The sequence below is a fragment of the Miniopterus natalensis genome, chromosome 18, assembly GCF_054644295.1.
Source record: "Miniopterus natalensis isolate mMinNat1 chromosome 18, mMinNat1.hap1, whole genome shotgun sequence".
In the NCBI taxonomy this organism is placed as follows: domain Eukaryota; kingdom Metazoa; phylum Chordata; class Mammalia; order Chiroptera; family Miniopteridae; genus Miniopterus; species Miniopterus natalensis.
The window spans coordinates 10,862,661-10,884,080 of record NC_142098.1 but is presented as its reverse complement, the minus strand read 5'-3'; the positions used below and the strand labels follow the sequence as shown (position 1 = coordinate 10,884,080).

The 21,420-nt window shown below is 50.8% G+C and overlaps 1 protein-coding gene across 1 annotated transcript; it reads right to left on the bottom strand.

Moving 5' to 3' along the window:
- Positions 1-1,601: 1,601 nt before the first annotated feature.
- On the bottom strand, positions 1,602-18,702 carry NPHS1 (NPHS1 adhesion molecule, nephrin). Its single transcript, XM_016220863.2, has 29 exons — positions 18,480-18,702; positions 18,155-18,370; positions 17,956-18,078; positions 17,660-17,788; positions 16,981-17,062; positions 16,490-16,593; positions 16,175-16,302; positions 15,915-16,086; positions 15,571-15,728; positions 15,242-15,386; positions 15,017-15,141; positions 13,674-13,878; positions 13,339-13,468; positions 13,008-13,180; positions 12,425-12,565; positions 12,208-12,348; positions 11,553-11,674; positions 10,515-10,686; positions 10,260-10,416; positions 10,013-10,164; positions 8,595-8,706; positions 8,328-8,509; positions 6,497-6,553; positions 4,717-4,836; positions 4,561-4,585; positions 4,377-4,452; positions 4,144-4,237; positions 3,933-4,048; positions 1,602-1,733 (listed from the first exon to the last, which is right to left on the bottom strand). Exons 1-29 carry the CDS (start codon positions 18,700-18,702, stop codon positions 1,602-1,604), a joined length of 3,912 nt encoding a protein of 1,303 aa, XP_016076349.2.
- Between the last annotated feature and the right edge of the window lie 2,718 nt (positions 18,703-21,420).

Here is a 21,420-nt window from a genome sequence, read left to right as displayed (position 1 = left end):
GATATTTGCTACATTGATTCAGAAAACGGCAAAGAAGAAGTAGGAAGTACATCAAGAGATCCAGTCGCAGCGTGAGGTTCCTTGGGAGAACCTTGCCCGAACGGTGTATGTGGTGTGGAGCAACCCAGGACCTGGGTTATCAGCATGTTTTGTTCTCTGGCTACAATGATTGGTTCAGAGATGGGCATAAGACCCAAGCCAGGCTGATGAAAGACAGCCCCGGGATTTCCCAAAACTATTGGCAAAAGAGGCACTGTGGCTACTGAGCTTGCGGAATGCTAGCCTAGAACTGGAAATGGTCACCTTCGTCTTCCAAATGAAGTCTACCTGAGAATGAAATCAACACAGAGGAAAACAGAGCCAAGAGACAGAGAGATTGACTCTCGTGGCTTTGCTTCAATACTGGACCCAGTAGCGTTTGAAGTTAACACTCCCCTAAGAATGTCAGCTAGAAAAGCCAATAAATACACCGTTCCTGCTTAGCTATTGCAGAAACAAATGTTGTAGCTTTCTTCTTAGAAAAATGCGTGATTGGAAAAACTCTACTCTTAGGAATGGAATCATTTTTTAATGGAAGGGAAATCGCTTGAACTTTACTGTATTTCTGTATTCAAGTGCTGTGATCGAAAACTTATTTTAGGTCTGTAGTGATAAAAATAATATATGGACAAGCATTTGAACAGAACAGTTTTGATAATATTATCAATAACATAGGAGTGGAGACCTAAAGGAAGATTATACCTAACTATACTCTGTTCTCATGGAAATTGATTTCTGTTATCTTTTCCTGCTATTCCATATAAAGAATAAGAATTATCTTGCTGTGCTGCTATATTATGGAGCCTGTTTTTAAAGTCACCTTTATTGAGGCATAATTTATGTACCACAAAATGCACTCATCTTAACTGTACAGTTCAATGCTCTTTGACAAATCTACACATCCATGTAACCACCACTACAATCACGAGGGGGAACATTTCCATCACACACGTCCCCCCCCCAATTCCCCCATGCCCTTTACAGCCAATTCCCTTTTCATAGCCCAAGACAGCCACTGATCTTCTCACTGTAGGTTAACTTGGCCTAATTTTACAATTTCTGTAAGTGAAATCACACAGTATGTATTCATTTATATCTAGGTTGTTTTGACAGTCTATTTTATTTTCTATAGTCTACTTATGTTTGCATGTATGTATTGTTTATACATCAAGTTTTCGATAACTGTGAAAATAATAAAACAATTAGGACACAACAGTAGTTCATAAATTCCACTTATTATTACCTATTTCAGGTGCAGTTAAACTCGAAGTGAGCTGAGTTTTTAATATGTCTTTTTCCACTTCTGAAAAAGCATAAAAACCCTCAGAATAACTTTTCATTATTGTGATGAAAAGTTATTCCAGGAGGAGCTTTGTTTATACTTTGACACCAGCTTGGATCCTTTTTTGTCACTGACACACCCCTCCATGTCCTCTCCTGAAAAAATCCAGTCCCTTTGTGTCTTATGGAGCTCACTTAACAAGTTCAGCCCAGGCTGGAATGAAAAGTACCCCTGAAATGTTATGTCCTGCAGGTGTAGGAAAAGGGTGTTGAGAAACCTGTCACACCAGATGTCCCCTCAGCTCAAAGGGTAGAGAATCAGGTTCCATAGAGTCCAAGTCTCCCGCCACTTGATCATAGATTCCTCTTGAATCCTCATATTTGTCCTCAGACCAGCTGAGGTCAGAGGGGCCCTGACAAATGAAGGTGGAGTTAGAACCATAGAGAGAAGCCCTGTGGATCATCATTGCAGCTCTGGAGGGTACACACTCATACTCAACTTTCCAGAGAAAAAAATGTTTCTCCTTCTAATTATGCAGGGGAGGGGGATTCCAACATATAAAAAGAAGAGAGTGATTATAATGAACTCCTATCATGATCCCATGCAACCATTACCTAGCTTCGATAATATCAACACATGGTCAATCTTGATTTATCTATATTTCTATATTCTCATCTTCTACCTCCACTAACTGTATTATTTTTAAGCAAGTCCAAGATATCTCATGATTTCCATTCAAAAAAAGAATCTAAGTGTCAGATATCTGAAACTTAAAAGCCCATGATATCGACTATGGCAATTGTGGACTGTGAGTCATGATTCTGTTAGTGCTATGAACTGCCAACACATTTCCCCATCAAAATAGAAAAGAAGCCTGGCTGGTTTGGCTCAGTGGTTAGAGCATCAGCCTGCAGACTGGAGGGTCCCAGGTTCGATTCCAGCCAAAGGTACATACCTTGGTTGCAGGCTCCACCCCTGGCCCCGGTTGGGGTACGTGCAAGAGGCAACAAATCAATGTGTCCTCACATCAACGTTTTTCTCTCTCTCTTCCTCCCACTCTTTCTGAAAATCAGTGGAAATAGAAAAGAAACAAGACCACGTAGGGTGGTCCTTACTGGGGATGTGCTTTGCCCTAAGATTGGGAGAAAATGGTTGCTGCAGCTCAGCAAACTTTACAGCACATTTTCCATGGGCCAAAATATGGCCTGCTACCTGCTTTTATACTGTTCAAAAGCTAAGAACAGTTTTACATTTTTTGATGGCTGGGAAAGTATCAAAAGAAGAAGAATATTTGTGACATACAAAATTCAAATTCAGCGTCTCCCCCAAAAAAGTTTTATTGGAACTTAGCCACCCTCACTCATCTATGTATTATCTATGGCCACTTTTACACTACAATGGAGGAGTTTAGTAGTTTTGGGGGCAGTAGGTCCTGCAAAGTGAAAATATCTACTATCTGGTCCTTTACAGAAAAAGTGGTTCAGCACCATGGACAGCATTTTATACTAGTTTTGTCCACCCTGGTAGGGAGAACAGTGCCCCATCTGGGACAACATTACAGAGGGAAGTCGCTGGCCCAGAGGTGCCGGCATTAGCCAAGGCCACACCAAAAGTCAGGTGTTGCCCCACCCCCCTGAGACAGTTGGTTGGGGTTAGTTGAGGGTCAAATGTCTGTTGTTTTTCCTGTCCTGCCACCATGTTCACTCTCTCTGTGCTCTCTGTCCCTCTCCCACTCAATCCAGTCGGCTGAGGGGGGCTGGCTCCTGCTCCCTCATGCCATGAGTGGGCACTGATCCTGGCCTGTCTAATTAGCATATTTCATCCCCTGCCTCAGTGGTTCAGTGATAATTATGTGACCCAAGCTAGACCAAGAAGTGTCAACTTCGGGGCTTTGGAGTTATTGGGAAAGAGGCACTCTTTCTCTTTGAAGGTTTCCAATCTCATAGGATTCAAACCTGGATTTTCTGGGGACATCACTAAGGAGGAAGTTCTTGGTCCAGCTGTATGGGTCTGAAGACAGTTCTGTGCCTTGACTTTGCAATTGAATGAGTTACAATTTTTTTCTCTGTATCCCTCTGATTAACCAACGTAGTGGAGAGGCTAACTATCCAAGAAAATGCATGCCTCTTCCTTCCACTGGAATATAGATGCCATAAGGCATATAGCTGCCCAGCTAGACTACATTTCTCAGCCTCTTTTGCAGTTAGATGCGGCCATGCGACCTTCTTCTCACCAGGAGGTTGAGTAGAGCATGTAACTTCTGGGCCTGACTATAAGGCAGAGTTGTACCTCCATCACACTCTCTTTTTCCTTCTTCCACTGGTTGAAACCCCCCATGAATTGGCCCACCCATGCAAACTCAGATGATGTGCCAAGGGATGGCAGGGGACCATAATGGAAAGAACTTGGATTCTGTAATAACCACGTGCAGCAGGGCCACTCATCCCTGACTATTGTGTGAGAAAAAAATAGACTGTCTTCTTTAGGCCACTGGGTTATAGCCAGGCCTGCTTGTTATAGCACAGCTAGCTTACCCTAATTAATATAAGTAGTAAGATGTGGATTTCTGACACTAGCCAAGAAAGACTTCTGCAGATACAAATCTCCTCACCATTGGTACTTCATCATAGAGGGGTCCCCAGGCCCCAGATGGGGCATACAGTCTTTCTACCTCATCATATAGGTTCTCAGGAAAGGCCATATTCTCCTCTCCAAAGCCTGTGAAACCTGGAGTTGGAGTGAAAAGAAGGAATGATCAGGGCACCCAGTCCAGATGTCAGAGTATGTATGAGGCCGGGAGTTCTCATGTGGTCATAACTCACCTCTGGGATAAGATACCTCCTCCAGTGTTGGTGGCAGCTGGGTGCTGAAATCCTTCATGGAGTGATAATATGGCTCTACATCTGTTGTGGTAACCTGTCAACACCCCCCAAACAAGATAAAGTCTTTTCATAGTCTGACTCCCTGGATAGGTCAATAATTAACCTGAAGCTAATGGAATTTTAGTCTCTGCCAGTTCCTTGTCAGTGGGGCTGTCAGGGGTGCCCCCACTCACCGTGGAGCTTTGATTGTTCAGGTCTCCAGTCTGCTGACTCTCTTCATATTCATTCCCGATTGGGCTCTCCTCCGACCTTCCAGGATGGAGGTATGGAGGGCAGGTGGGTGTTGACCCTCGGACACCCATCACCCCCAAACCTCCTCCCTCAGAGCCTTTTTTACAGAAAAGTATCCCCACTTACTCTGCCTCTATCTTCTCTGAGATGCCTGAGGGACGTAGGAAAAAAGGGGTCAGAGACATCCCCCAAGCCCACCTGGTCCTGGAAGACCTTCAATGTAGCCCCAGGGCTCCCCATCACCCTTGGGCCTCAACCCCAGCAGGGCAAGGGTCTCCTCACCTTCAGCAAGATGCCTCAGTCTCCTCTGCCAGAGGAACCCCCCAACACAAGAGGCATTAGAAAGCAGCAGAAGACCCCCAACAGCGAACAGCACAGGCATCAGGGGCAGCTCTAAGGAGCCTGAGGGCAGAAGGCACCCCCTCAGTGAACTCGAAACAACTGGCTGTAGCTCCAGAGCAGGGTTCTCTGAGAAAGGTCATCCCTGACCAGGCAAAGCCTCTCTTCATAGGTCAGGGAAGCAGGTGGACAGGGGTTTCCATGTCCAGTCCTTGCCACCCCAGGGCAGGTGGCTCCTTTCTCAAGTCAAGCCACTAGCAGGGGGTCCTACTTTTGCCTGAGCCCCATGTAGGAACTCAGACAGGAGCTTCAGTTCCTTAGCTGGGTATTCAAGACTTGCTGTGATCTGGCCTCTTACAACACCTCCAGCCTTGCCCACCAAACATAGACCCTGGTATTAGACCCTCCAGCGACACAAACAATGCTCTTCGCAGAATCACTGAGGCAAACCTACACCCCTAAGCTTTGGAACAGTCAAGCGTCTGCCCTTAAATGTCCTTTCTTCTCAACTCCCATTCACCCTTCCAACTCCATCCTAAATGATTTCCTCTTTGCACAATTTTATATCCCAGGCAATATCAGACTCCTCTGCTATATCTCTGAGGACAAGACTAAGTCCCTCTAAGTAGACATCTGTTCAGGATTCATTCCCCATCCTCTGCTAACAGCTCTCATTTTCCTTTCAGGAAACAGCCACTCCCCTGCTCTCAATCTGTATGGCTCTGCGGGACTCATGGAAGGACACATGGCCCAGCACCCATCCCTCTTTTCATAGTGATTGGTTCAGAGACCAGCATTTGACCCAAGGCAGATTTTTGCTAGAACATTTTCTAGCAAAAGTGTTCTCCTCTGCAGACTGCTAAGAAGTGGAATGAACAATGGAAGTGTGTGTAGGACTCCTTTGTACCCTTGATGAAAGAACCTGAGAAGGAAAAAACCATCAGAGATGAAGGCAAAGTTGAGAGAGGGTGAAAATCCAGCCAGACTTGGAATTTTTAATTTCCTGAGCCAAGCAATTCCTTTTATTGCCAAGAACAGCCAAACTTCTGTCATTTGCAACCTTTTCCTCAGGCTCTGAAGGGGATTGTTCACAAAATGGTCACAATTTTCTCCCTGTATGCATGCTCCTGAGCAGTCCCCTTCCATAATGACTTGGAGTTAAGCCAGGTCACTTGCCTTGGCCACTGAGACAATAGCAAACGGGACAGAATCAGAAACTTGAAAGGTGCTTGTAAATCAGAGCTTGCCCTCTCTTGCTGCTCTTGGGACTCCTGGGACCACCATGTGAACAAGCCAAGGAGAGCTATGTGGCCCAGTTATCTCCACTGTCCCAACCAAGAGCCATATCGTCAGGCATATAAAGGGGAGTCCAGCCTGGACCGAGCAGTCCCAGCTGAGCTGCCAGCTGCCTGTAGCCCAGAGCAGAACTGTTCAGCCGCTCATAGATTCATGAGAAATAATGTTTGTTGCTATAAGTGCCCATGTTTAGGGTGGTTTGTTATGCAGCAAAAGCCAACTGATACAGGGGCTACCTGGGGTATAAAATCAGCTAATTCTTTCAGGGAAAAGTAAGAACTAAGGAAATGGGTTAGGGCCTACAGGAACAGAACTAAGGGACTGTGTCCCTTATGGACTCTGTCCGTGAGGCAGAGGAGACAGGGTTAGAGGCCAGAAAGTTCTATTCTCAGGGGAGAGAGGGATTTGCAGGGGATTGAAAGCTCACCTGCAGGCTGCTCTGTGGGCAGTTGGTAGTCAGATTCTCCAGAAGGCTGGTCTAGACCTGGGGGGTGGATAAAGAGATTGTGAATTAACACCAAAAATCTGGGATAAGCCTTAAATATTTCTCAGTCTCCTACTAAGCTTTTCATCCCATTCTGAGACTCGTGGGAACTGGTTTATGGCTTCTTAGGAATATTTCAGGAAGAGCTGGAAATTGCTGATAAGAATGATAATACTCTCAATAGCCATGCCAATGCCTATAATAATAGTAATTGTTGATGAGTGTTTTATGGTGTGCAAGGTTCTTTTAACCTGAATTGTCAATTTTTCAGGTTAACTAAAAAAGATGCTTGCTCTCAGGATCCCTTAATAGAGGTATAAATTCTAGAGCAAGGGAGGTGAGTGTTGTACTTTATGCTTTAGTTCTTTTTTTAATATATCTTTATTGATTTCAGAGAGAAGAAAGGAGAGGGAGAGAGAGAAACATCAGTGATGAGAGTCATCAATCGGCTGCCTCCCACACACCCCCTGCTGGGGATCGGGCCCGCAACCCAGGCTTGTGTCCTGACCAGGAATTGAACCCAGATCTCCTGGGTCATAGGTCGATGCTCAACTACAGAGCCACACCCGGCTGACTTATGCTTTAGTTCTTAAAGGGAAGACTGGAATGGGTGGAAAAAGAGAGAAGGGGATATTTTAGAGATGGGGAAGTGTCCTTCCACCCACGAGTAAAAGGCTGCTCTGTGGGAAAAGGGAAGGCAGAAAGAGGGTGCTGTAGTGGGGCAAAGTCAAAGAAGGTGAGAGGGGGAATTTCTTAAAAATCAGCATTTACACAGCACTTACTTTGTACAGGGCCCTGTTTTAAACACTTTAGATATATTAATTCACTTAATCCTCACAACCGTCTGAGATAAACCTTACTCTCAGAAACTAAGGCATACCTTATTTTTAGAAACTGAGGTTTAACTGAGGCTCAAAGAGGTCAAGTAACTCACCTAAGGTCTCACAACCAGGACTCGGCAGAGCTGGAACTTGAGCCCAGGCTTGTCTGAATAAGACTCTGTGATTAACCGTGACACTACTTATCGGCTGGTCAGGGGCAAATTGTTCTCATTTGTCGTATCGAAAGAACTTGTCCATTTCATCAAAGTTGCTGAATTTTTTGGCCTAAACTTGTTCGTAATACTTCCTTGTTATCTCCTTAATGTAATGTCCCCTCTTTCATTCCTGATATTGCTTAACGTGTGTCTTCTCTCTTTTGCCTTGATTAACTTTATAAATGTTACTGATCTTTTCAAAGAAGCAGCTTTTGGTTTCATTGATTTTCTTTATTGTTTTCTGGTTTTGAGTTCACAAATTTCTGTTCTTACCTTTACTATTTCCTTCCTTCTGTTTACTTTGTGTTTAATATGCTCTTCTTTCTCTAGTTTCTTAAGGTGGGAACTTGCAATGTCAACTTGAGGCCACTTTTTTTCAGTCTAATATGAGCACTTAATGCTATACATTTCCTGCTAAGCACTGCTTTAGCTGCACCCCACCATTTCCATATGTTTTCATTTTTATTCAATTCAAACTCTTTTCCAGTTTCCCTGTGTCATTAATCGCATTCAGGCAGTCTAATTCAGTGACTAAAATCTAGTCTCTGGAGATCATCTGCCTGAGTTTCAATCTCATCTCTACCTCCTCTCAGCTGTGTGACCTTCGATAACATGCTTCATCTCCCTGGGCCTCAGTTTCTTCATCTGTAAAAGGGGAGCAATAGTACTGACTTCATTATACCACCCTTTAAGTCCTCTGAGGAACTCTGTGACCTGCCCAAGACTGTCCCTTCTGACCTGGGGTGGTGACAGAGATGTGGGATCCTTTGTCAGCTAGTCCGCTGTCCCCCAGAGCATTGCTGGCCAGCAGCCAGACCCTGTATCGAGTAGAAGGCTGCAGCCCAGTCAGTGTGAAGGTGGTGGCCTGGGGTGGTAGGACATCCATGTAGAGGAACCCTGGGGTCTCCAGGGCCTCATATCTGCATGAGAGGGAGGTGAGTCGCTCAAGGGGGTGCCCCAGCCCTGTTGGCTCCCACCCTTCCTGCCTTAATAACCGGGACCCACCTGATTTGGAACCTCTGTGGCAAGCCCCCATCGAAGCCAGGCTTCCACTCCAGTCCCACTGAGTGTGGGGACATGCTCACAACCTTTAACCCAGATGGAGGATCAGGGCGGCCTTTAAGGAAACGGATGGGAAAAGTAGTCAGAGGATACAAGAGGATTCTGGAAGATTCCTTCCAGAATCTTCCTAAGAATGATTTAAAATATATAGTCCATTCTCATTATTTGTGGTGGTTATGTTCTATAAAGTTACTGTGAACGCTGAATTAGCAAATACCAAACCATTGTTTCTAGGAGAAATGCAAGGTTAGGTTCCTACAAGACTCTAGTCACACTAGAGTGTTTTAATTAAACAGCCACTACATGATCTTGTTTAATGTGTTTTTTCTGTTGAGAGGTTCCACCTTATTTAATATATTTTTGTTGATTCATTAGCACTGAATTCATAGCCAACAGCTCTAACCCAGGCCTGAAAGAAGTTTTTACAGCAGAAGCATTTTCTCATATGGCCCATCACAGCCTTCTTGCACTTAGGACAGCAGATGGCACCTCAGCGCTATGCTTGGAGGCCATTGTAAATAGCAAACCACTAACAAAGAGCACAAAGTACGTGGCACCTAATAGACCTCGAAAAGGACACTTATTGACATACGAGGGCTGAAACAAGAGGGGAGACTGTGGCTTTGTTCTACCTGGCTGAGCGTGTGCTCACTGGGGGACTCACACTTCTCACCCAGTCTGTACAGCGCCCTGGATGACTGGACCAACTGTATATGTTTCTTGTAGTGAATTTTTTGTGCGCTTATCTCATATCCGTTCCCCTTATTTCTTCTGGTTACAGGACCCTGAGTATCCTTTGGAGGAACATTTGCCCACATTCTCAGGCCACATGCTTCTGATAGAAGTGACTCCACTCCTTATAGGATGCACATGTGACAGGGCTTGGACAACCAGAGTGTCACTTTCCCCTGACCACATGATTAGTTCAGGGCTGGGAGCCAAGTAGAGCCAATAAGTCTAATTCTAGTACTTTCATACCACTGTTAGGATGATATTTTCTGTTTCCCCTGGGAAGTCTAACAGCCCACTATGAGAAGCCTTCGACTAAAGCCAACCAGAGAAAAGCAGGCCTGATAGGCAAAGAGCTCCTGGTGACAGATGCACCTAGATCCAGTGACTCCTGAATAGCTACTTTTAAGTTACTTGGGCCAATAAATCCCCTCCTCCTTTTATTTTTTGTATTTTTTGTGGGTTCCCCTGTAGACCCAGTCTCTATTAGAATTTTCAGGTCAGGCAAAAACTCCATTCTTACTCAAACACTTCTCAGGTTTCAGAAACACTGCCAGTATGCGGCCAACTAGACTTGGGGCTTGACCCAGAAAGCACCCTCCCGACACCCTCCCAGCCCTCTCCCACCATACTGATGCTGACAAGTTGAATGTTGGTGTGGTCTGAGCCGAGGGGGTTGCTGGCTGTGCATGTGAAGAGAGCATAATCCTGGGCTGCAGAAACGTTGGCAATCGTCAGGAGGCTGCTATGGACTACACCCTGGTGGTATGTGTGCTCTGTGTACCTGGAGAGGAGGTATGGCAGGAACTCAGGGAGGGTGACTGGGGCTGGGGGAGCAGAGTTGGGGCTGGAGTGCTATCTGGCTGGGCATGGGCTCACCTGGGATCCTGGAGATCCAGAGGGACTCCATTTTTAGTCCAAGTGAAGACAATGTTGGGGACACCTCGGGCACGACAGTGGAGGGTGGCAGAACTGGTGCTGTCTCCAGCTGCAGCCACCTTAGTTAGGGGAGTGGGGTGTTCTACCTGGGGGGCAACTAGGAGGGGTTGGAGGTCAGCATGAGGTATTTGGAAGGACATGAGAGCTGTAGTTTTAGCAGCAGGCCTTGAAGTCAGGGGTATGGGTGTTACTCACATCTGACGACAAGACGGACCAGCCCTCGGGCTGGAGGTGCCACCCCATTGTCCACGATGCACTGGTAAGCACCCGCTTGAGCCAGCTGGGCGTGGTGAATATGAAGACGCCCAGTGGATCCCTTTGATATCTCCTCCATGTCATCCAGGCTCTGGTCCTCTTCATCTTCTCCCTGGATGCCCAAGACTCAGGGAGATGGCCCCCAGTTTTTCCCCAGCTCCATTATCCCCCAAACTGGTCCCTTCTGTAGCCTCATTCTCTTAGCCACAATCACCCTTCACAGAGCTAGCAAAGAAAAAAAATCCCCTGTCATCCATCCATCCACCCATCCATCCATCCATTTATCCAACCATTCATTCATGGAGACATTTGCCCACCTATCCATCTACTTAATCATGCACCCATTCACCCACTTATCTACCCACCCATCTACCTCTCCTTCCATCCATCCATACATTTACCCATTCACTCATCCAACCATTTGTCTTCCTTATATCCTTCCATCTGCTTGCCCTTTCCTGTCTCCACCCATCTGTCCTATCTATTCACTCATACATGTACACACTCATAAGTACATGCATCTGTCCACCAATTCATCCATCTTTCCATCTCTCCACCCACTGATCCATCATCCTTCCATAGACATCTTTACACTGATGGAGTATCTGTCCATCCATCTACTTTCTAATCTAACCCATTTGTCTACCATTTCTCTAGCCATCCATTTATCCTTTTATCCATTCATTCACGTGTCCATTTGTTTATCTATTATTCTATCTACTTATTCATCCATCCACCTGGCCATTGACCCATTTACCTATCAATCTACGTATCTATCCACCTGCCCACCCACTCACCTGGTTATCTATCCACTCGTCCATCCATTCATCTGCCATTCAACAGTTAGTTCTTGGAGAATGCCCTGCCATGTGTACAGTTATACATGGCACATAGATGCGACCCTTCTTCCCAAGGAGCTGACAATTAAGAAACCACACTGCCCAGCCCTACCTCCATTTACAAAGGTTGGATCCTCACCAGTCTCTCCCAGCTGAACATCCCCGGAAGGATGGGATTGGCATCAACGGTGCAGACTATGTCTGTAGAACCCCCAATATCCACCTCAGTGGGGTCCTGGAGAGTTCGGATGGTGGGAGAATCTGGAGAAGGAGGCAGGGGCTTGGGGAGGCACTTGGACCCAGACAGGCCATGGTGAGAGAGGTTCCCAGGTGGAAGAGGTATCATAGAGGTGTCCAGGGAAGTTATGGGTATGACACAATCTGCCCTCTATGTGGAGCACTTGGGGTAATTCCTAGGGTTAGCGGGGTTGTCCCACTCTGTACTGTGCCTCTGTGGTGACAAGAGTAGGTTGGGTGGGATTCCAGACGTGCATGGAGGTGGGGCTCCCACAGTGGGCTTGATGTGAGTAACTCCCATGTAAGTGGATCCCCAGTCTGGGCAGATTCCTTGTAGGATCTCTCTAGTGGGCAGTGTAGCCAAACTGGGCATGGTTCCATTACGGTTGGGGCTGCCAGAGTGAGAGGTTTCCAGGATGGGTGAATATGCCTGGGTGGGCAGCGCTTCCACAATAAGGAGACTCCACAGTGGGCAAGGTTCCCGGGTGGGTGGGGTTTCCATGATGGGCGGGGCTCCCAGAGCTGCCTAGCTCCCTCGGGCCATGAAGGGGGCTCACAGTGCACATCCAGCCGCACTAGAGCTTCAGCAGTGCCTTCTGAGTTCTGGCAGTGCAGCTGGTAGAGGCCGTCGTCAGCGCGGGTCACGTTCCACAGCTGCAGAGCTCCGCCAGACAGGATGCGATGCCGGGGCCCGCCAGCTGGGGGAGTCGAGAGAGGGGTTTGCGGGCGCTCCTTTCCAAAGGCCTGCGCCCCTCTCCGAGCGCACTCCCGCACCTGGGCTGAGGCGGTAACCGCGGAAGGTCCAGTTGAAGGCCTCCGGGGCGGGGTTGGCAGACACCAACACGGGCAGCAGCGCTTCGCCCCGCTCCACTGCAGTCACCACAAGCACCTGCTCCCCCAGGAACTCTGGAGGGTCTGCGGAGGGGGCGCCATGGGGAGTCAGGATTGTGGTTAAGGTTGGGGACCAGGACCATTTGCGATCAGGTACAGGTATGCAGGCTTAAAGTCGGGGTTGAACTAGATTCAAGGTGTGGACCAGGTAACAGTTAAGTACAGAATTGAGCTTGGGGGTTAGGTTCAGGATAGTGGTTAGGATCCAATTTAGGAGAGGGGTAGAGGCCAGGGCCAGGTTTGAGGATGGAGAGAGTGTTCAGGATGGGGGTCATGGTCAGGAGTTAAGACAGAGGACAAAGGCAAGATGGGGTTTGGGCAGGATAGGAGTTGGTGCAAGGCTGGGGTCAGGATAAAGGCCAGGAAAGTTTAAGGTTTAGGATGGAGGTCAAGGACAGTGCCAAAGTGAACCCCGAGTGATATAAGGTCAGGAGGGAATCCAGGGGTTCCAGGCCAGCGCACATACACAGCACGTTGAGTCGGTAGAAGGCGCTCACGGTCTCCCGTAGCTCGGGGCTGTGGGCGCGGCAGGTCACACGGTGGCCGTGGTCACCAGATGACATTCTCAGAAGGATGCTCCTGACGGCGGCAGAGCCTTTGAATGGGGCGCTCCGGGGCCATGAGGTTACGCCTTCCAGCCTGCGGACAGGGCAGGGGGTGGCGGGGTCCTGTCCGGCTGGCGCGGGGGTGGGAGCGCAGCCAGAGATGCGGTGGGTACTGGGCGGGACTGCAGGCGGGGCCCCGAAGGGAAGGGGCGGGGCCAGACCACGGGAGGGCGGGGCCTCTCGCACTCTCACTTCTCGCCTTCCTTGTCCCAGGACAGGTTGACCGGAGGGTTGCTGCTAACGCTGACGCACGTCAGGTTCAAGGCATCCCCGGGGCGCAGCGTTGACGCGTTGGCCAGGATCGTCACGTTAGTTGGAGGAACTTCGAGAACGGGTCAGAGGAGTGAGGCTCAGGGGTGAAGAGGCGGCCGGGGCCTTGACCTCAGGCCCGGCCCAGCCCCCGCGTCCCTTGGCAGGCCCTGCGCCAGTCCTGGTCCTGCGACATCCACTGTGGCCCCACCGGCTCTGGCTCCGTGACCCCGCCGCGGCCAAGCCCTCCCGCCCAGCCCGGCCGTCGGGGCCCTCACACTGCACCACGAGCTGCGTGGACGCGCTGAGCTGGCCCGCCTTGCACGTGAACTTGGCCTGGTTGTCCGACGGGCCGGTGACCAGCGCCAGCTCTCGGGAGAAGGTGTTCCCCGACTTCTCCACATTTCCCAGCTGCACCCTCCGCGGTTCCTGGGGCTGCCGCTGCTCCTGGGACTGCCGCGGCTCGGTCACGGTGCGGGAGTCCTGCGGGCGAGACTGACTAGGGCGCGGCGGTCGCCCTGCCTCCCCCCCCCCAGACGCCCCCGCTGGGTTGGCAGCCACTAGCCCCGATAAGGCCTTTGTGGGATGAGGGAAAGGCGCCCCCTTCCGCCGGCACCTTGCTGGGGCGGAGGAGGAGACTGGAATCGACCGCCCTCGGGCCCGGCGCCGCGTCCCGCGGCCCTGCCGTCGGATCCCTCCGCCGGCTCCGGGCCCACCCACGCCCGCCGGCTCTGCTTCCCGCGGCCGGCGAACCTTGGTGTCTCCCACCCACCCTCAGGCCCGCTACCAAACTCCCAACTCCAGGAAACTCCCTTGGAATTCCCAAGCCTTTCCCAGAATTCCTTCTTTTCTTTTTTTTTCCCTGTTCGTAGTTCTTTTTCTTAAAATTTTCACTTTCTTCAAAAATTTCCTTTGATCATTCCCTTAATTCAATTGTCTTTCCACCGATTTCTGAATCCTTCCCCGATATTCTTATATGATCCCGTCATTTACTAGAATCCTCTGTGTGGCCCAAAGTCTTGGTATTTCCCCAGAATACCACCCGATTAAATGAGGTTCCATTTCATCCCTAGAATTTCCACTGGCTCCCTACCTTTCCAAGATCTTCCCAGAATTCGGTTAGAATTTCTTTTCATTTACCAGGATTTCATTCACTTACCCCCCACATCCTAAGAATTCAATTTAATGTTAATTAATGGATTTTCAATGCTCTGTGGAATTACTAGTCTTTCCCCAAATGTCTAGCCTCCGCCCATCACTGTCTTTGTTCCTGGAATTCTTAGTCTTTCCCTACGACCTCTGCCATTTCGCCTCCCCTGAATGCTGAGATTTCACCAGAGCTTCCTTTCATAATTGCCTTTTCTCTAGAATACCCAATCCTTACCCAGAACTCCATTTAAGCTACGATTCTCACTGATTTCCCAGAATTCCCAGGCTGTTCCTGGAGTTCCATTTAATTCTTATGGCATTTGTATCTCTTCCAATTCCCTGCCAAAACTCAAAATCTACAGTATTTTTCAAGAAGCTCAGCTTTTTCCAAGATTTCCCAAGACTCTGGAAGAGAGACAGGGCTTCGTCCCTTCCCCACATTCCTGGCCACCCCCACTTGCTTGGCACTGACCTTGTACCAGGTGAGGGAGGGGTCTGGGTTGCCTCCAATCGCCAAACACACCAGCCTCACCCGGGTTCCAGCCCGCAGGAACTGTCCCTCAGGGGCCCCCTCAATCCACAGCTTCTGGGCAGGATCTGAGACAGGAAGAGTGCCTTTCTCTCTGGGCTAGGCCTTAGGGTAGGGTCTCTAAGTCAGGGGGCGCTGCCACCCCCCGGGGCGAGGATGGGAGCTCACATTTCACATTCAGAGTGAGTGACTTCTTGAAGGTCTCCTTGGTGAAGGCCTCACTAAAGGCCTCACAGGTGAGGGTCAGACCATTGTCCTCCCGTCGTGCCAGGAACGTCAGGTTGGACATGGAGATGTGGCCACCATGAAGGCCCTGGCAGGGAAGAGCTTCAGAACTGGGGACTAGAGACCCTCATCCACGGACTAGAGGCCTGAGTCCACACTATACCCAGCAGGGACCCAGGAGGCCCAGGCCCCAGTTCATGTGCCCCAAGGACCAAGGCGTTCTCTCCCAGCTCCCTCCTCCCCCAGACCCAGGAGCCTGGCCCCTGCCTCACATCCATGACCGTTTCCTCTGTGGGCAGCAGTTGCCGCCAGCCCAGCCACCACCGCAGCAGGACCTTTGGGCGACTGGACTTGGTGATGCAGGAGAGCGTCATGTTCTTGTTCTCAGACTGGGATGCAGATCCCAGGATAGTAATGGCACTGGGGGGAACTGCAGGGGAACGATAGGCAGAGGAGTTACACTAAACTGGGCTGGTTGCCTCTCAGACCAGCCCAGAGAGACAGGGAACTGGGGACAGATGATGTCTTTAGCATTAGACAGGCATGACTTGGGAACACACACAGATTGTTTGCTGGTGAACGAACTGACAGATGGGCAGCTAGCACCAGGACTCACAGGTAACCTGCAGCGTGACCCCGTGTTCCTGGATCCCTTTGGATACGCTGTTGTGGGCCTCACAGCTGAGCCTCGCCCCATGGTCTTCTGGCTGGACGACCATTGCTAGTATGCTTCGGGCCACTGCCTGAGTGTGCTCCGTGCCCCATGCTGTGGACAGGGGCTGGCCATTCTGGAGACAGAAACAGGCCTAGACCAGTTCAGGGCCAGTTCCTGGTCCCCGCCCTGCTGCCCACCTTCCTGCCCGCCTCTGCCCTTACCTTCATCCACTGCAGTGTGGCTGGCGGGTTCCCTCCTCGGGCCATGCACAGCAGCTCCAAGCTCTGCCCTGCCCGCACGTGCCCCTCATCCAGACCTGGCCACTCAATCACAGGGGGTCCTGGGGGGACTGGAGAGCAGTGGTCACTCGATGGGCCTGGGGAGCCCATCCACTCTTTCCAGGCTCCACAATCTGCCTCTGAACTCTCATGTTTCCCTTTGAAAGCCAGAGCCATTCATAATCCCTGTGTTCTCCCAGGACCCCCAATTCTTGCGCCCTATCCCCAGTGCCCATAATCACTCAGCTCCCCACTTACACAGAACATTCATGGTGACTGAGGCCTTGATAGGGGTCTCCAAAGCTGGGCTGGACCCCTCACAGACCAGTAACTGCCCATTATCCGAGCTCTGGGGTGTCACCCTGGGGGAGGGGAGTTGGAGTTCTAAACTCAGAGTCATCTGAAATTTGGGGATTTAGGATGAAGAGGTCCCCACACCTGGTCTAAGTCTCCATGCTGATTTCCTCTGGGATCTGGAGTCCCATGGAAGAGATTTTATTTGGGGGATCAGTAATGAGAATTGGGGTCCCAGAGGCCCACACTTGGCCAATTTCTTCATACTTGATATTCTGGAACTGCGGTTCCCATGAAGAAGTTGTGGAGTGTCAGGGTGAAGAACTGGGTCCCAGATATTCATACCTGACCCAAGTGTCCAGGCTTGAATCCCTGGGACATGGGTTTTCATGGAGAAATTTGGGTGTTAGGCTAAGGGTAGGGCCTGGTTGTGGCCTGACTGTGGCCTCCCATACCTGGCTGTGGCCTCTGTGGTGAAGAGTTTCTCCTGGGATCCCTCATTCACATTAGCAGTGACGTCGGAAACTATTTGTCCACCTTGGGGTAACAAGAGGGCAGAAAGGGTGCCAAGTTCTCCCCAAAGTGGATCCTGGGGATCACAGCTGGGAGCCCTCAGGGTGCACATACTGTCCTCTCTCCTGGTTCTGGAGGAAAAACACTAGCTCCATTCCCCCCCACACTCAGGACTTCCTAAATCCCAGAATCCTCAGGGCTGGGCCTGGACCCTCCCCTCCCCTCCCCTCCCCTCCCCTCCCCTCCCCTCCCCTCCCCTCCCCTCCCCTCCCCTCCCCTCCCCTCCCCTCCCCTCCCCTCCCCTCCCCTCCCCTCCCCTCCCCTCCCCTCCTCTCCCCTCCTCATTGGGTGTGTCACCCACACTTATCACTTAGTATCTCTATCTGGAGCCTCAGCCTCTTCCCTGAGTCCCAGACCAGCAGCCCTGGGATCTCCTTGGTGCCTTCCCTGGGTGCCTCCTCCCATCCACCAGATTCCATGCTGGCCTCAGCATCTCCCCAAACCTGTGTCCCCATCTCAGGAATGTAATATTTTCTGGGACCCCTAAGAGGGCACTGGACAGGGACACGATCTTCAACTCCAGGGGCCTCACACTGCCCCCAGCAGGTTACCCACACTCACTCTGAAGGAAGGTGATGTCAGGTGCTGGCTTTGCATCCCCAGACACACAGATGACCTCATACTCCTGCCCAGCTACCCACGTGACTGTGCTCCCCGCCTCAGGGGTCAGCTGAAGCATCTTGGGGGGCACTGGTGAGAAAAGATCTGGGGTAAGCGGCCACCACCATGGAAGATATGAAGACTTGGGCTTTGAGCCTCAATGCTCATGAAATGAGTTCTGCACCCTGGATCTGAGGTAGGAGAGGGCTAGAAGTCCAGGCTCATGGTTCCTGGAGTGGGGGGTCTCTCACCCATACCTAGAACGGAGAGGATCACTCTGGGAGACACGAGCTCAGGCCCTGTCTCTGAGCGGCCGACCTGGCACTCATACTCTGCATCGTCACTGAGGTCACATGCTTCAATATGCAGGTGGAATTCACCTGCAGGTAAGACTCCAGGTCAGGGCCACTGTCAGCTTCTGCTGGTGGCTCAGGGTCTCAGGCTTTGCTCCCTTACCTCTAGTAGGGTCGCCTGCCAGGTGGTACCGCGGGAAGCTGGGGATCCTAGGGTCAGGGCCTAGAAGTAGTCCATCTTTGGCCCATTGCACTGCACTGCCAGGGGCAGTGACCCCACACTGCAGCTCAGCAGCAGTCCCCTCCACCACCGTCGTGTTTTCAGGCAGAGCCCAGAAGCCTCTGGAGGCTGAGGCAGGGATCTGCAACTGAGCCAGGCCTGAGGACACAAAACAGTCAGCAGGAGAGGGCAGAGTGTCTGTCTGGAGACTGCGAGAGGGAAACGAGGGCCTCTTAACACTGGGTCACAAGGCCAGGATCCCACTCACCTGTGGTCAGCAGCCCCATGAGGAGCAGGGAAGCCCGGATGGGGATCCTCGGGGCCGATCCACGTCCTCTGCCTATGGCTCCTGCAGCGCCCATGGTCTGCCTCTTGCATCTGCCACTGGCTTTCTCTGGGTCCCTCTCCCTACGTCTCTGTCTCTTGCTTTTCTCTTTGTCTCTTTTTTGCCTTCTGTTTCCTTCCCTTCCTCTCTTTTTCTTTCTTCCCATGAGCCTGTCTCTCCCCCACTCTCTCTCCCTCTTTCCCCGTCAGCCTTTCTGTCTCTTTCCCTGTCCCTCAGTCCCTTCCACTCTACCTCCTCCTGTCTCTCCCTCTCTCTGTCTCTCTCCCTCAGGTGCACCCTTGTTCTCGCCGAGTCTCTCTCCCCCTCCCCATAAGTCTCTATTTGTCTTTCTTCTCTCCTGCCACACCAACCCCTGCTTTCCTCTCACCACTCACAGCCCCTCAAGGAAGACCCGAGGCCAGCAGGCCCCACCAGCCAAGGAGAGCAATGAGGCCGATATGTTCAGTGGCAGAGTCGAGCCTCGTTCTGGGATCCAGCCTGGCCTTGTCCTTGCACTGCTACCTCCCTGAGGCACCTTCTGAAGTCTCTTCCTCCAGACTTCTGCCCAGCAGGCTCCTCCCAGCCCAGCTGGAGCATGAAATCCCCTGTCAGCACATGCCAGGCATATTCCTCGGTGCCTCCCCAGCCCCCATGACCCCAAGGGCCTGGCTTGGGCCAGGCATGAGGGGATGCAGGTTGGACCCAGGCAATCCCAGCTCAGCATGGAGAGCAGAGGGCTGGGCCTGGCATGGGGTTAGGACTGACTCCTCAGCTCTTCCTTGCTCTGGTACATGACCTTGGCAAGTCTCTTCCTTCCCTGAGTCTGCTGGGGAGTGTGTATGAGAGACTGGGAGAGTGCAGATATCTGTGTGCATGTGTGTGTGAAGTGCATGTGAGTGAGCATTTGTGTGAGCGTGGGGAGGTGAGAGTGAATTGTGATCTGTGAAAGCATTTGCAGGGTGTGTGAGTGTATATGAGTGTCTAAGGTGTATGTGTGCAGGAGGCAAGGCAGTCAGAGTGGGTGGGAGTGAAAGGTAGTGTCTAAGACCCCCAGCACTAAGTGTGGGTGTAGCATTGCACCCAGCTAGGAACCCTTCAGCAAGGGCCTTGTGAGTTCTGAGTAGTTCACATAGCTTCCTTGTTTCTCCCTGTCTCTTCTGTGTCTGTCTCTCTCCCTCCATCCAGCCATCTCAATTTATCTTTTTTTATTGATTTTTTTTTTTCTTTTTTAGAGAGAGAGAAAGGGAGAGGAAGAGAGAAACATTGATGTGAGAGTGAAACATCGGATAGGCTGCCTCCTGCAAGCCCCCTGCCGGGAATCGAGCCCATAACCTGGGCATGTGCCCTGACCTGGAACTGAACCTGCCACTTTTTGGTGCACAGGACAATGTACAACCAACTGAGCCACACTGGCCAGGGCTCGATTTATCTTTACTCCTCCATCTCTGAGTTTCTCCTGCCTCCATGTCTTTTTCTCCTCTTATCTCCCTCCATTAGGTGGCTACATACATCTCAGTCAACCTTTAACTATGCCATTGTCTCCCTCTCTATGCATCTACGTGTGTCTGCTTTTCTGTTTCTGTCTCTGTTCTCATCTCCCTCTCCCCCTGCCCCCAACCCCATACTCTCACAAACACAAGGAGCTCCATAAATATTTGTTTTCAGTCGTCCCTTAACTATACCTCTTTCTTTTACTTGTTTCTCCTGATTGCCACATCTTTGGGTTTTATAAGCATATGCTGGTTGGCCTGCCCTCCCCGGCCCCTGTGCTCATACACGCTCACCCAGGGTAAGCTTCTTCAGCCTGCTTATCTCCGGCAGGAATTGGAACTGCTTGCCCCACCCCCACCCCCTACACAGATACCGTGACTCCCCTATCTGGTCCTTCTCCAGGAACAAAATGAGACATCTGGCCTGAACCCCCACAGCTCCATTCTTGATGCTGCCTCTAGTCTTTCTTTCTCCCATATTGACTCCTTGCACTCCTCCCACATTTTCTCTCCCAACTGCCCTCCACACCTCCTGGGGAATGGGCTGGATGCAGAGCAGGAGGTTCTGTCATAGGGGCCCTCACCAGATGGTGTCCATCAGCACCAGGGTATATAGCTGTCAGTTGCTGGGGCCTTTAATTAGCACAAATCTTCCACCTTCCACTTTGGCTGTTTTCCTTCTCTGGATTCTCCTGGGACCTCAGACTCTCCATCTTTGGCCCCAGAGAGCCAGGAAAGGGAAGTGATATCGGGTGTCTAGAAAAACAGCCTTACTGCCTGACTTCCTCCCCAGGCTTCAGGAATGCTGGCCTCAAGCTCATATTATTTCAAAATCCAGGTGCTGGATCCCCAAAACAGAAGCCAGGAGTTCAGGCCCCCAGACCCAGAAGTCTGGGCTACCAAGACCCACAAGTCTGGGCCCCAAGGATCCACCCCTCTCAGACTCAGTATAGGGCTGCAGCCCCTTCTCCCAAATTCCCAAGAGATCAGCCCCCACCACCACCACCACCACCAACACACACTCCCACCCCCCACCCCCGAACTTGGGCATATGTTCACTGTCTGTTGATTTTCAAATCCTCCTGGGCATGTGTAGGGAGTGGGAGAGAGACTGGTGCTTAAATCCACTGACTCTAAGACCTAAGATCAGATTTTCTGACCCCATGTCATCCTCTCCCAACTGCATCTGCTGCAGGCAGAAGACCTAGTTGAGTCCCCAGCTCCTCGGGGAAACTCGGAGCTTCTCAGTCAACAGAGGTCTGCTCGCCTTCTGGAAGTCCAAGTCCCTGCCACTTAGGGAGGGACTCGAGAATCTGAGCTCAGGAACAATGGACAACTTGAGTGTGGACCCTCAGTCCCAACAAGCTCAGGAATGTCAGAAGCAGGGTCGCGAG

Excerpts from the sequence above, each read along its gene's own strand:
- NPHS1 (XM_016220863.2), bottom strand. The coding sequence starts at position 18,702 with ATGGGAAGAAAGAAAAAGAGAGGAAGGGAAGGAAACAGAAGGCAAAAA. Across the intron at positions 10,417-10,514 it reads GGTCCGTCTTGTCGTCAGAT|TTGCCCCCCAGGTAGAACAC; the intron begins GTGAGTAACACC and ends AACCCCTCCTAG. Across the intron at positions 4,238-4,376 it reads TGAACAATCAAAGCTCCACG|GTTACCACAACAGATGTAGA; the intron begins GTGAGTGGGGGC and ends GGGTGTTGACAG.